Source organism: Bos indicus x Bos taurus, chromosome 5 (genome assembly GCF_003369695.1).
Source record: "Bos indicus x Bos taurus breed Angus x Brahman F1 hybrid chromosome 5, Bos_hybrid_MaternalHap_v2.0, whole genome shotgun sequence".
Classification (NCBI taxonomy): Eukaryota; Metazoa; Chordata; class Mammalia; order Artiodactyla; family Bovidae; genus Bos; species Bos indicus x Bos taurus.
Window position 1 is genome coordinate 78852082 of NC_040080.1, and position 12466 is coordinate 78864547.

A 12466-nucleotide genomic window follows, 5' to 3' on the forward strand; every position below is an offset into this window, starting at 1 on the left:
AAATTTTTGAAGAATGTTCATACTGTTTTCTATATCAGCTATACCATTGTGCATTCCCAGCAATAATGCACCAGGGTTCCAATTTTTTGAAATCTGTACCAACACTTATTATTTTCATTTTTTTCAATAAGTGGCCATTTTAATGGGTGTGAGGTGATATATAATTGTGGTGTAGGTCTTTTAAGATAGTGAATTTTGCCAAAGGATTTTGTGATATGGACCATTCTAGCATTCCTAAAATAAATCCCACCAAATCATGATGATTTATGATTGTTTACTCTTATTATTTTTAATTTTATATGTTAAATTTTTAACTCATATACAATTTTTGCATTGATGCTGTTGGTGAGATTGGCTTATATAATATATGTGTGTGTGTGTGCATGTGTAATCTTTCTCACATTTTGGAATTAATGTTCTGTCAGATTGCCAGAATTTTTTTAAGTTTATAATAAAAATTGAGGGTATTTAAAAACTGTCTTGAAATTTGAATCACTTGCCTCTTCAACCAAATCTCACTGTTTCATTGCAGATCTTCATCACCTCATAACTTGGTTGTTGAGTTGATCTCCCAATGATATATGTTTGCATACAATTTACCCTTGTTTAATTAATCCCCAATTAGATGCCTTGGTAGACAGTCTAAAATTTCCTTAGTATTAAAGTGCACCTCCACACTTTCTTTTCCCCCATCACATACACTGTTTTTCATCTTGTCTTTTGGGCACTTGCTTATTCATCTTATAAAGCCTATTCTTTATCATGTGCTTTCTTTATTACTATTCACCAAATCTCTTTCCCTAGAACTCATCACACTTAGGTCTCTACTGCTTTTGTATCTTCTATCACTTTTATTGTTGCACCTAACTTTGTGACTAGTTTTAAAAACTGTGTTTTTCCTCATCTCAAAATGCTGAGTCCTTTGAGCATTATGGCCATGTATTCCTAAAAACGATTACAGTGCCTTACGTAAGGTAATAACTCAAGTCTTGAATTTACATTTTAATCTACATTCATTTAATACACATTTATCTTCTCTACTAATAACTGTGAGTTTACTGTACTTATGAGAATACCCTTAGTTCATGTTGTTAGTAAAATCCTGCTCTTCATTCTGCTCTCTGCTTTCCACTGTTAAGAAGAACCTTTGTGAGGATATACATTCCTTCTAAAATGATGAACTGAGGGTAACTGAATTTACCTAAGTTCTCTCTACCTCTCAGCTGACTGACAGGTTCTGTTACAGAAGGCGCCAAATCCAATCTGAGGTATGAATAGTAGTCATGGTCTGCTGTATATAGGAGGGCATGTGATTTATTTATGTTGTTGCACCACATTCCATTACCTTTTGCTTTTTTTTAATAGCAAAATCACTTTTACAAGCAAGAAGAGGAATGGTTGAACCTACTGCTCATCTATGTATAGTATTGTATTTATGCGTTCTAGGGAGTCGTGACCTACTTATCAGGCCCACTTTTAAACTTTTCTTGGAATCATGAGAGAACATATTAAGCAGATAATGAATAACATGCCAGGTGCTTTAAGTTAATTTTTTTTAAATTTTATTTTATTTTTAAACTTTACAATATTGTGTTAGTTTTGCCAGATATCAAAATGAATCTGCCACAGGTATACATGTGTTCCCCATCCTGAACCCTCCTCCCTCCTCCCTCTCCACACCATCCCTCTGGGTCGTCCCAGTGCACCAGCCCCAAGCATCCAGCATCGTGCATTGAACCTGGACTGGCATCTCGTTTCATACATGACGTTTCACATGTTTCAATGCCATTCTCCCAAATCTTCCCACCCTCTCCCTCTCCCACAGAGTCCATAAGACTGTTCTATACATCAGTGTCTCTTTTGCTGTCTCGTACACAGGGTTATTGTTACCATCTTTCTAAATTCTATATATATGTGTTAGTATACTGTACTGGTGTTTTTCTTTCTGGCTTACTTCACTCTGTATAATAAGCTCATTAGAACTGATTCAAATGTATTCTCTTTAATGGCTGAGTAATACTCCATTGTGTATATGTACCACAGCCTTCTTATCCATTCATCTGCTGATGGACATGTAGGTTGCTTCCATGTCCTGGCTATTATAAACAGTGCTGTGATGAACATTGGGGTACACGTGTCTCTTTCCCTTCTGGTTTCTTCAGTGTGTATGCCCAGCAGTGGGATTGCTGGATCATAAGGTAGTTTTATTTCCAGTTTTTTAAGGAATCTCCACACTGTTCTCCAGAGTGGCTGTACTAGTTTGCATTCCCACCAGCAGCGTAAGAGGGTTCCCTTTTCTCCACACCCTCTCCAGCATTTATTGCTTGTAGACTTTTGGATTGCAGCCATTCTGACTGGCGTGAAATACAGTTAAAAAAAATAAATCTAACAGTGTTACAGTCATCAAATGTGAAAAGATATATTTTTATATTAATTTTGAATTCACAAATAGCTTTAAAATTCTGCAATTATGAAATCATAGGTTAAGTATCGTTTCAATTGTATGATGAAGCTTCATTTACTAAATTAGCAAATGTCTGGTACCTTGGCTTATCCTTCTTCCTGTGAACAGACATTTTGTTTGTTCATAAAGATTCATTATATTGGAAAAAATTAGTTCAATTTCTCTGTTCTCGTTTCTTCCCGTATGTTTCCTCCCCTTGTTTTACTTGTAAATACACGTTTTGTTGTTATTGTTGTTGTTTTAGTCACTAAGTCGTGTCCAACTCTCTTGTGACCCCGTGGACTATAGCCCGCCAGGTTCCTTTATCCATAGGATGTCCCAAACAAGAATACTGGAATAGGTTGTCATTTCCTTCTCTAGAGTATCTTCCTGACTCAATGATAGAGCCCACATGTCTTGCATTGGAAGGCAGATACATGGAGAATAAATCCAAAATACCCTGTCAAAAGTGCAAGCTGCCACATATCCAAAATTTTAACTTTTAAAATGTTCCATAGCATGTTAACTGAACTTATTTACCAGCAGCTATTTTTTGCCTGTGTATGTAATTAATACATACTAGTCTTTAGAAATTAGCAAATATATGGTACCTTAATAAACTTGGCAAATTAAATCTTTATTTTCAGATCTTCATTCTTCACGGAGTAGTCAGTCTTCCAGTTACTCTCCAAGGCCAACAGATAGTAGTTGTTTCAATTCTAGTTCAGAGATGGTAAGTTATGTTCTTTTTTTGCTTGTTAATATATGCTGTACTAATTTAGAATAAGTTATATTTCTCATAGTTTACCTTTTCATTTTGAAAAAAAAGTTGAGATAATAGTGAAAATAAATGTAAATAAAAATGTGAAAATATTAAGAATGTAAATTAAAATGTGAGCATCATTCATTCATATTTATGAAGCATCATTCATTCATGTTTGTAACGTGTTCATTGTTATTTACAAAACACACTCATATTAAGATGTGTGTGTGTGTGTGTGTGTGTATATATATATAGTAAATATGTGTTTATTTTAAAAAGTTTTTAGAATAACCCACTCACAATAATTGAAAACCTCAAACAACCAATAATACATACATGGGAGTGACATGTTTAGTGCTGAGTGGGAACTATAATTGAATAATTGGAGTTGCTTCATATTCTGAGTGGATTTCTCACAAATCACATGTTTAAATGGAGTTCTCCATTAATTTTTCGTTCTTCTTTTCATCTACCTTTTGTCTCTAGCTTGCTATCCAAGCTGCTCTTGCCAAGGAAGGACACTAGTGACCTCTAATGGTGCCAAATTCATTGGGCAGTTTTCAGGGTTTTTTTTACAAGAATTTCTAGCCATATTAATAGAAATAATTATTTTCTTTTCTTGAAACATTTTCTTCTCTTTGCTTTTGTGATGCATGCTATCTTAGTTTCCTTCATACCTCTTTGTGTGCTACATTATGCCTTTGCTCACTTCTCTTTCACCTTTCCCTGTATATAAATTGTAATGTAGGGTTTGCTTCAGGACCCTTCTCTTAACCTATACTCCAAACTCTAGATGATGTTATATATTCCAGTGACTTTTTATACTATTGCCTGGTTGATGATAATTCTCAACTTTATGAATTCAGCTGAGATCCTTAATTAAATATCCAGTTTCTTCTTGGATATCTTCTTAGGTATTTCACAAAAAGCTGAACACCCCCTAATCTCCTTATATCAGTTTTCCTGATAGTTCTCATATTAGTAGATTAGTAGTGGGACATGACTGAGCAACTGAACTAAACTGAGTGGGTAGTTTTCTACCCATGCAGTTGTTGCCAGAAACTAGTTTGGCATTTCAGTCTCGCCTGCCTTCCTAACCATATTCGTTTCATCACTTCATCCAATCAATTCTACCTCCAAAATAAATTCCATATTTATCTACTTCTCTCACCTACTAAGTGTCAGTACACTAGTCTAAGGTATCATCATCTTGTTCTTAAATTATTATGGTTGTTGCCCAGGATATCTACTTCCACTTTGCCCCACTTTTTTTCCAGTTAGCAATAATGATGATCTTTTGAAAGCTTAAATTGAATGATGTTATTCCTGTGTTTGATTATTCAGTGGATTCCTCTTTTGCTTTAGAATCTAAACTGCTTATAGTGGCCTCAGGCCCTGTGTGCTATAGCTTCTGACTACATTTCCAACTTCTAGTGTTCCTCTCTCACCAAACATTGACATGCGACTTCCTTAGCTGACTGGTCTCTTTTCTGCTTCAGGACATTTATATTAATATATTCTGTTAGTCGTCAGCTTAAACATGTCAGTGCTTTTGAAGCCCCTCCTTGACTTTCAATCTAAATCAGGCCCCTTAGATATGCTCTTATAATACTTCATACGTGCTCTTCATAATGCTTTTTTCAACTTGTAATTATGTGATGAACATCCTTTCCACATATAAGAGTGTGTGCTATCCATCAGTTCAGTCGCTCAGTAGTGTCCAACACTTTGTAACCCCATGGACTACAGCATACCAGGTTCCCTGTCCATCACCAACTCCCAGAGCTTACTCAGACTCATGTCCATCAGTTTGGTGATGCCAACCAACCATTTCATCTTCTGTCATCCCATTCTCCTCTGCCTTCATTCTTTCCAAGCATCAGGGTCTTTTCCAGTAAGTCAGTTCTTTAAGTGGCCAAAGGATTGGAGTTTCAGCTTCAGCATCAATCCTTCCAGTGGGATTAAAGACTGATTTCCTTTACGATGGATTGGTTAGATCTCTTTGCAGTCCAAGGGACTCTCAAGAGTCTTCTCCAACACCACAGTTCAAATGCATCAGTTCTTCAGTGTTCAGCTTTCTTTATAGTCCAACTCTCACATCCATACAAGACTAGTGGAAAAACCTTAGCTTTGACTAGATGGACTTCTGCTGGAAAAATAATGTCTCTGCTTTTTAATATGCTATCTAGGTTGGTCATAGCTTTTCTTCAAAGGAGCAAACATCTTTTAATTTCATGGCGGCGGTCACCATCTGCAGTGATTATGGAGCCCAAGAAAAGTCTCTCAGTGTTTCCATTGTTTCCCCAACTATTTGCCATGAAGTGATGGAACTGGATGCATGATCTTAGTTCTCTGAATGTTGAGTTTTAAGCCAACTTTTTCCACTCACCTCTTTCACTTTCATCAAGAGGCTCTTTAGCTTTTCTTAGCTTTCTGCCGTATGGGTGGTGTCATCTGCATATCTGAGGTTATTGATATTTCTCCCAATAGTCTTGATTCCAGCTTGTACTTCATCCAGCCCAGCATTTCACATGATGTTCTCTGCGTATAAGTTAAATAAGCAGTGTGACAGTATACAGCCTTGACATACTCCTTTCCTGATTTGGAGCCAGTCTGTTGTTCCATGTCCAGTTCTAACTGTTGCCTCTTGACCTGCATACAGATTTCTCAGGAGGCAGGTAAGGTGGTCTGGTATTGCCATTTCTTGAAGAATTTTCCACAGTTTATTGTGATCCACACAGTCAAAGGACTTGGCATAGTCAATAAAGCAGAAGTAGATGTTTTTCTGGAACTCTCTTGCTTTTTCGATGATCCAGCGGATGTTGGCAATTTGGTCTCTGGTTCCTCTGACTTTTCTAAAACCAGCTTGAACATCTGGAAGTTCACAGTTCATGTATTGCTGAAGCCTGGCTTGGAGAATTTTGAGCATTACTTTTCTAGCATGTGATATGAGTGCAGTTGTGTGCTAGTTTGAGCATTCTTTGGCATTGCCTTTCTTTAGCATTGGAATGAAAGCTGACCTTTTCCAGTCCTATGGCCACTGCTGAGTTTTCCAAATTTGCTGACATATTGAGTGCAGCACTTTTACACCATCATCTGTTAGGATTTTAAATAGCTCAAATGGAATTCCATCACGTCCACTAGCTTTGTTCATAGTGATGCTTCCTAAGGCCCACTTGACTTCACATTCCAGGGTGTGGAGCTCTAGGTGAGTGATCAAACCATCATGGTTAGCTGGGTCATTCAGATCATTTTTGTATAGTTCTTCTGTGTATTCTTGCCACCTCTTCTTAACAGCTTCTGTTTATGTTAGGTCCATACCATTTCTGTCCTTTATTGTGCCCATCTTTGCATGAAATGTTCCTTTGATATCTCTAATTTTCTTGAAGAGATCTCTAATTTTTCTCATTCTAGTGCCTCATACTCCAGGTATCTCTTGCCTTCATACTTTTGCATTCCAGTCCCATATAATGAAAAGGACATCCTTTTGGGTGTTAGTTCTAGAAGGTCTTGTAGGTCTTCATAGAACTGTTCCACTTCAACTTCTTCAGCATTACTTGTTAGGGCATCAGTTCAGTTCAGTTCAGTTCAGTAGCTCAGTCATGTCCGAGTCTTTGTGACCCCATGAATTGCAGCATGCCAGGCCTCCCTGTGCATCACCAACTCCCGGAGTTCACCCAAACTCATGTCCATCGAGTCAGTGATGCCATCCAGCCATCTCATCCTCTGTTGTCCCCTTCTCCTGCCCCCAATCCCTCCCAGCGTCAGGGTCTTTTCCAGTGAGTCAACTCTTCACATGAGGTTGCCAAAGTATTGGAGTTTCAGCCTCAGCATCAGTCCTTCCAATGAACACCCAGAACTGGTCTCCTTTAGAATGGACTGGTAGGATCTCCCTGCATTCCAAGGGACTCTCAAGAATCTTCTCCAACACCACAGTTCAAAAGCATCAATTCTTTGGTGCTCAGCTTTCTTCACAGTCCAACTCTCACATCCATACATGACCACTGGAAAAACCATAGCCTTGACTAGATGAACCTTGTTGGCAGAGTAATATCTCTGCTTTTTAATATGCTATCTAAGTTGGTCATAACTTTCCTTCCAAGGCGTAAACGTGTTTTAATTTCAAGGGCATAGACTTGGATTAATGTGATTTTGAATGTTTTGCCTTGAAAATGAACAGAAATCATTCTGTTGTTTTTGAGACTACATTCAAGTACTGCATTTTGGACTCTTTTGTTGACTGTGATTGCTAATTAATTTATTCTAAAAGATTCTTGCCCACAGTAGTAGATATAATGGTCATCTGAGTTAGATTCACCCATTCCAGTCCATTTTAGATCACTGATTACTAAAATCTTGATGTTCACTCTTGCAGTCTCTTGTTCGACCACTCCCAATTTGCCTGATTCATTGACCTAACACTCAAGGTTCCTATGCCGTATTGCTCTTTACAGCATCAGACTTATTTCCATCACCAGTCACATCCACAACTGGTGGTGGTTTTGTTTTGGCTTCATCTCTTCATTCTTTCTAAAGTTATTTGTCCACTGATCTCCAGTAACATACTCAGCACCTATTGACCTGTGGAGGTCATCTTTCAGTTTCCTATCTTTTTGACTTTTCGTACTTTTCATGGGGTTCTCAAGGCAAGAATACTGAAGTGGTTTGGCATTCCGTTCTCCAGTGGACCAAGTTATGTCAGAACTCTCCACCATGCCCTGTCTGTCTTGGGTGACCCTACAGGGCATGGCTCATGGTTTCACTGAGCTAGACAAGGCTGCAGTCCATGTGATCAGATTGATTAGTTTTCTGTGATTGTGGTTTTCAGTCTGCCTGCCTCTGATGGAGAAAGATAAGAGGCTTATGGAAGCTTCCTGATGGGAGAGACTGACTGAGAGGGAAACTCTTTCTTGTTCTGAAGGGTTGGACTATGCTCAGTAAATCTTTAATCCAATTTTCTGTTGATGGGTGGGGCTGTGTTCCCTATTGCTTGACCTGAGGCCAAACTATGGTGGAGGTAATGAAGATAATGGAGACCTCCTTCAAAAGGTCCCATGCAGGGACTGCTGCACTCAGTGCCTCCAACCCTGCAGCTAGGCCACTGCTGACCCCTGCCTCTGCTGGAGGCTCTTGGACACTCACGGCCAAGTCTGGGTCAGTCTCTTGTGGGGTCACTGTTCCTTTCTCCTGGGTCCTGGTGTGCACAAACTTTTGTTTGTGCCCTCCAAGACTGTGTTTCCCAGTCCTCTGTAAGTTCTGGTGGATCTATGGTGGGGTTAATGGCGACCTCCTCCAAGAGGGCTTATGCCATACCCAGGTCTGCTGCACCCAGAGCCCCTGCACTTCCAACAGTCTACTGCTGACCTCTGCAGGAGACACTCAAACACAGTTTTGGCTCAGTCTCTGTGGTGTCTCTGGGTCCTGGTGTGCACAAAGTTTGTTTGAGCCCTCTGACATCTCTGGTGGGTATGGGGTGTGATTCTAAATGTGATTTTGCCCCTCCTACCATCTTGCTGTGACTTCTCCTTTGCCCCTGATGTGGGGTATCTTTTTTTGATGGTATCTAACATTCTTCTGTTGATGTGTGTGATGTAGAGGGCAGCAATCATGTCTGCTTCACTCACATTGCAGATGCTAACTCAGTATTTATTTCTTGAATAAGTGTATTGACCTTTATTTTCTCTAATTTGTGCCCTGTCAGTTTTAATACTATATATTGTGCTTACTTTTCCTATTTTAGTGCCAATCAGCTAGGGCTTATATTTCATTTTAGGTTTTTTAATGTTAACTTTGCTTTTTATTTTTAGCTAAAATAATATTTTATATAGGATTTTTTTATTAAAAAGAGTATTTTATTTAGTAATTAAGATAAATTTTTCTTGAAGTTGAAAAATTAAAGTTACTAAATTGAAATCTAGGCCTATTAAAAATTCTTAACATTTGACTTTTTATATAGTGATTGTTATATTTATTACTATTTAACTTTTCTTTTGTATATTTGATTTTCTGTTAGCTGATGCTATTCTTTATAAGTCTTCTTGAGACTGAGTCCATGAAAGATACAATATAGATATTTTTTTACTTAAAAAGTCAAGGAGTGAATACTAAATTGTATATGTTAGCTTTTTAATTCAAAGTTATACTTCTACTCTACTCTTAAAGTAGTTGAAGAGTATATGTTCTATATCATTTCATCTCTGTGAAAAGGTAGGATAATGTCACCTATGATTATGGGGACTAATAAGAGACAAAAAAAAGTCTTCTCTTTTTAATCCTTTGCACCTTTAATATAAGTGAAAAAGTGAAAGTTGTTCAGTGAAAAAGTGAAAGTTGTGCCCGACTCTTTGCAACCCCATGGACTCCAGGCCAGTATACTTGAGTGGATAGTGTTCCCTTCTCCAGGGAATCTTCCCAAGCCAGGGATTGAACCCAGGTCTCCCACATTGCAGGTGGATTCTTTACCAGCTGAGCTATCACAGAAGCCCAAGAATACTAGAGTGGGTAGTCTATCCCTTTTCCCACATTGATTGAACCCAGGTCTTGATTCTGCCACCTGATTTTCCCACCTGACTGAACCCAGGTCTCCCACATTGCAGGCAGATTCTTTACCATCTGAGACTCCAGGGAAGCCCAAGAATACTAGAGTGGGTAGCCTATCCCTTCTCCAGGGGATCTTCCCAACCCAAGAATCGAACCCAGGTCTCCTACATTGCAGTCAGATTCTTTACCAGCTGAGCTACCAGGGAAGCCCTTTAATATAAGGATTCTTAATATTATGTCATGCTATTTTGAAATCTATATCCTTGATTAAAAAAAAATCTAGGTTGATTTGCCACCTATCAAAGTCTTTTCTTTTTGAAAAGTTTCTATAATGTGAATTTTAAGAATGTCTGCTTTGAAGTGATTGAATAATTTGTTTTTTTTAATGTAAGCATCATTTACAGCAAAATTACTAATTTATTTTAGCTATCTGAAGATGAAGATCAAACTGAAGATTCAAATAGGAGATCCATCAAAACCAAAGAAACAGCTAATAATTTTTATTTAGAAAACATGGAAAAATTTCCATGTGATAAGGTTATTAATAACAATGCCAAATTTCATAAACAAAATGAGAATTTTAACCAGTTCTCAGTGAATAATAATATACATCAGTTTCCAGAGTCTCAGTGTAATTCAGCACACATATTGCAAAGCAAAACCAGTAATAATTGCATTCTACAGGTTGCAAAGTGTAATGCATGGGTACAAACGGAGAGTGAACTTATAATGGAGGAAAAATTAGATGCTGCCATACAATGTGATATAATTTCAAAATGTAAATGTAGAAATGATGTGTCTTCTTTTTGTAATGTTGAAAGGTACAATGAAAATGTTAAGGCAGATACCACTGGAGGGCAGGAAATACTTAGAAACAACTAATATTCTAAAACCTTAACCTGAGATTTTGCATTTGTTTTAATGTTTAGAATTTCACTAACATAAAAAAGAATGAGAATATTTTTGTAGCTAAGCAACTAGATGAAAGTATTCAGAAGATGTATTTATTTTTTAGTATTACTAATTTATGCTTTAGTTTCCCATAGGTATTTTTAATAGTTTAGTATGTCTTAAAATTTTTTAGAAAATAATATATATGTAAATTTACTATTATTCTTAAGCTGATTATTTATTATGAAATGCTGCTGTTTATGGATTAAAAATGTTTAGCTATTACTTCTGTGAAATGAAAATATCTCCTGCCATGTTAATAAACAAGAAATGTCACAGTCATCAGCATTTTCTGACCTCCAAATGTGAATGAAGGCTCCCAGAACTGGGATCCAGTGGATGCTGCCACTCCCTATGGTGATTGCTGAGGAGCTGGGGGAATGCAAGAAGCAAAATGAACAAGGAAACAGGATTGGCCCCAGGTAGCTGAGGTGTATATGAAAGGAGTGAATTCAGTGATTCCAGAGACTTGCATCTTCCCATACATAGAATGCTAAGTTCCTTAACTTGATACTGATCTTTGATGTTCAAACTGCCTGCTCCCTCTGTTGCACTTGTATATAGCCTGACTTCCCCTCTTGCCCTCTTGGACCACTTTTCTCAGAGCTACTGAGATGCTGTCTCCAAGGCCAGAGTCTTAAACATTCCCACCAAATAAAATAAGTGTCTACTTTCAGGTTGTGACTGTATTTTTTTAGTTGACAATACTTTGTTACATTTATTTTAAAATTTAGTGCAGTTGTATCTTTTGCAAAAATATTCTCTTCCAAGAATTTAAGACAGAAAATAATACTAAGTAATAATAAATGTTTTATAGCCTAATTATAAGATTTCCTTAGCTACTTATCTTAAACATTATACTCTTGTTAAAAATTCTGGCATTAATTTTTAGATAAAATATTTTTCTAATTTGGAGAAAAATTTTTTGTTGGTGCTTATATTAATTCAAAGGAATGTTTTTTCTCTTCAAGAGTAAAAAAAAATGTTTTAATGCTTTTGTAAAAGATTTATTCAACATTGGAAAGTTATTTATGTTTACTAATTTTAATATTACATAAGATTTTCATAAATACTACATTAGAATCTCTCATTTGTAAACTATTGGCTTTGTTTCCAACATAACACTTATTTTTGTTGTCAAGGTTTTAAATGTTGACACTAGTCACTTTAGAAAATGGATATCTGTAAGTTACAAAGTGACCAACAAGGGGCATTCTGATATCTAACTAGCAAAAATAAAATAGGGATTTCTGTTAAAGTGAATTCTGTTAAAGTGAATAGGTATATATGTATACCTATACATATCACTCCACAGTTTGTTTTGCAGAGGTGATCTGAAACATTATAATTTAGAAACACTAATATTTAAAGAGTAGCAATCTTCAGGGTTTTAGCTAGTTTTAGGAAGTTCTCTTTCTGGCCTCAGAGAACACAATAAACTCCTAAGTAATTTTAAGGATAGTAATCCTCTCATGCAAGGGGAATATAATTATCTGATGTACATTGATAGTTTTCAAAAGGTCAGGATATTGATTATCCTGATATTCAATAAAAGGTATTCCATAGTGGATTGATTATCCTGAGCATTATTTTGCAAAATATGATACATTATAGTAAAGAAGACCTATATATGGAAAAGAAGACTATGCTTGTGATATTAGAGTAAGATTGAGCTTTGAATCAGATTGGTTTCAAATATCAAACAAATTGATTTTTTCCAATACAGTTGAAAGTCTACCAGTTATTAAAAGCAGATTCATTACAAAAGT

The 12466-nt window shown here is 36.7% G+C and overlaps 1 protein-coding gene across 1 annotated transcript; it reads left to right on the forward strand.

The window, feature by feature from the left end:
• Positions 1 to 3068: 3068 nt before the first annotated feature.
• Positions 3069 to 10985, forward strand: LOC113893001 (uncharacterized protein C12orf40-like; the record flags this gene model as incomplete). The annotated part of the gene is made up of 2 exons (XM_027542583.1): positions 3069 to 3176; positions 10173 to 10985. Coding segments are annotated over 2 exons (564 nt in total), but the record flags the coding sequence as incomplete, so codon positions are not given.
• Between the last annotated feature and the right edge of the window lie 1481 nt (positions 10986 to 12466).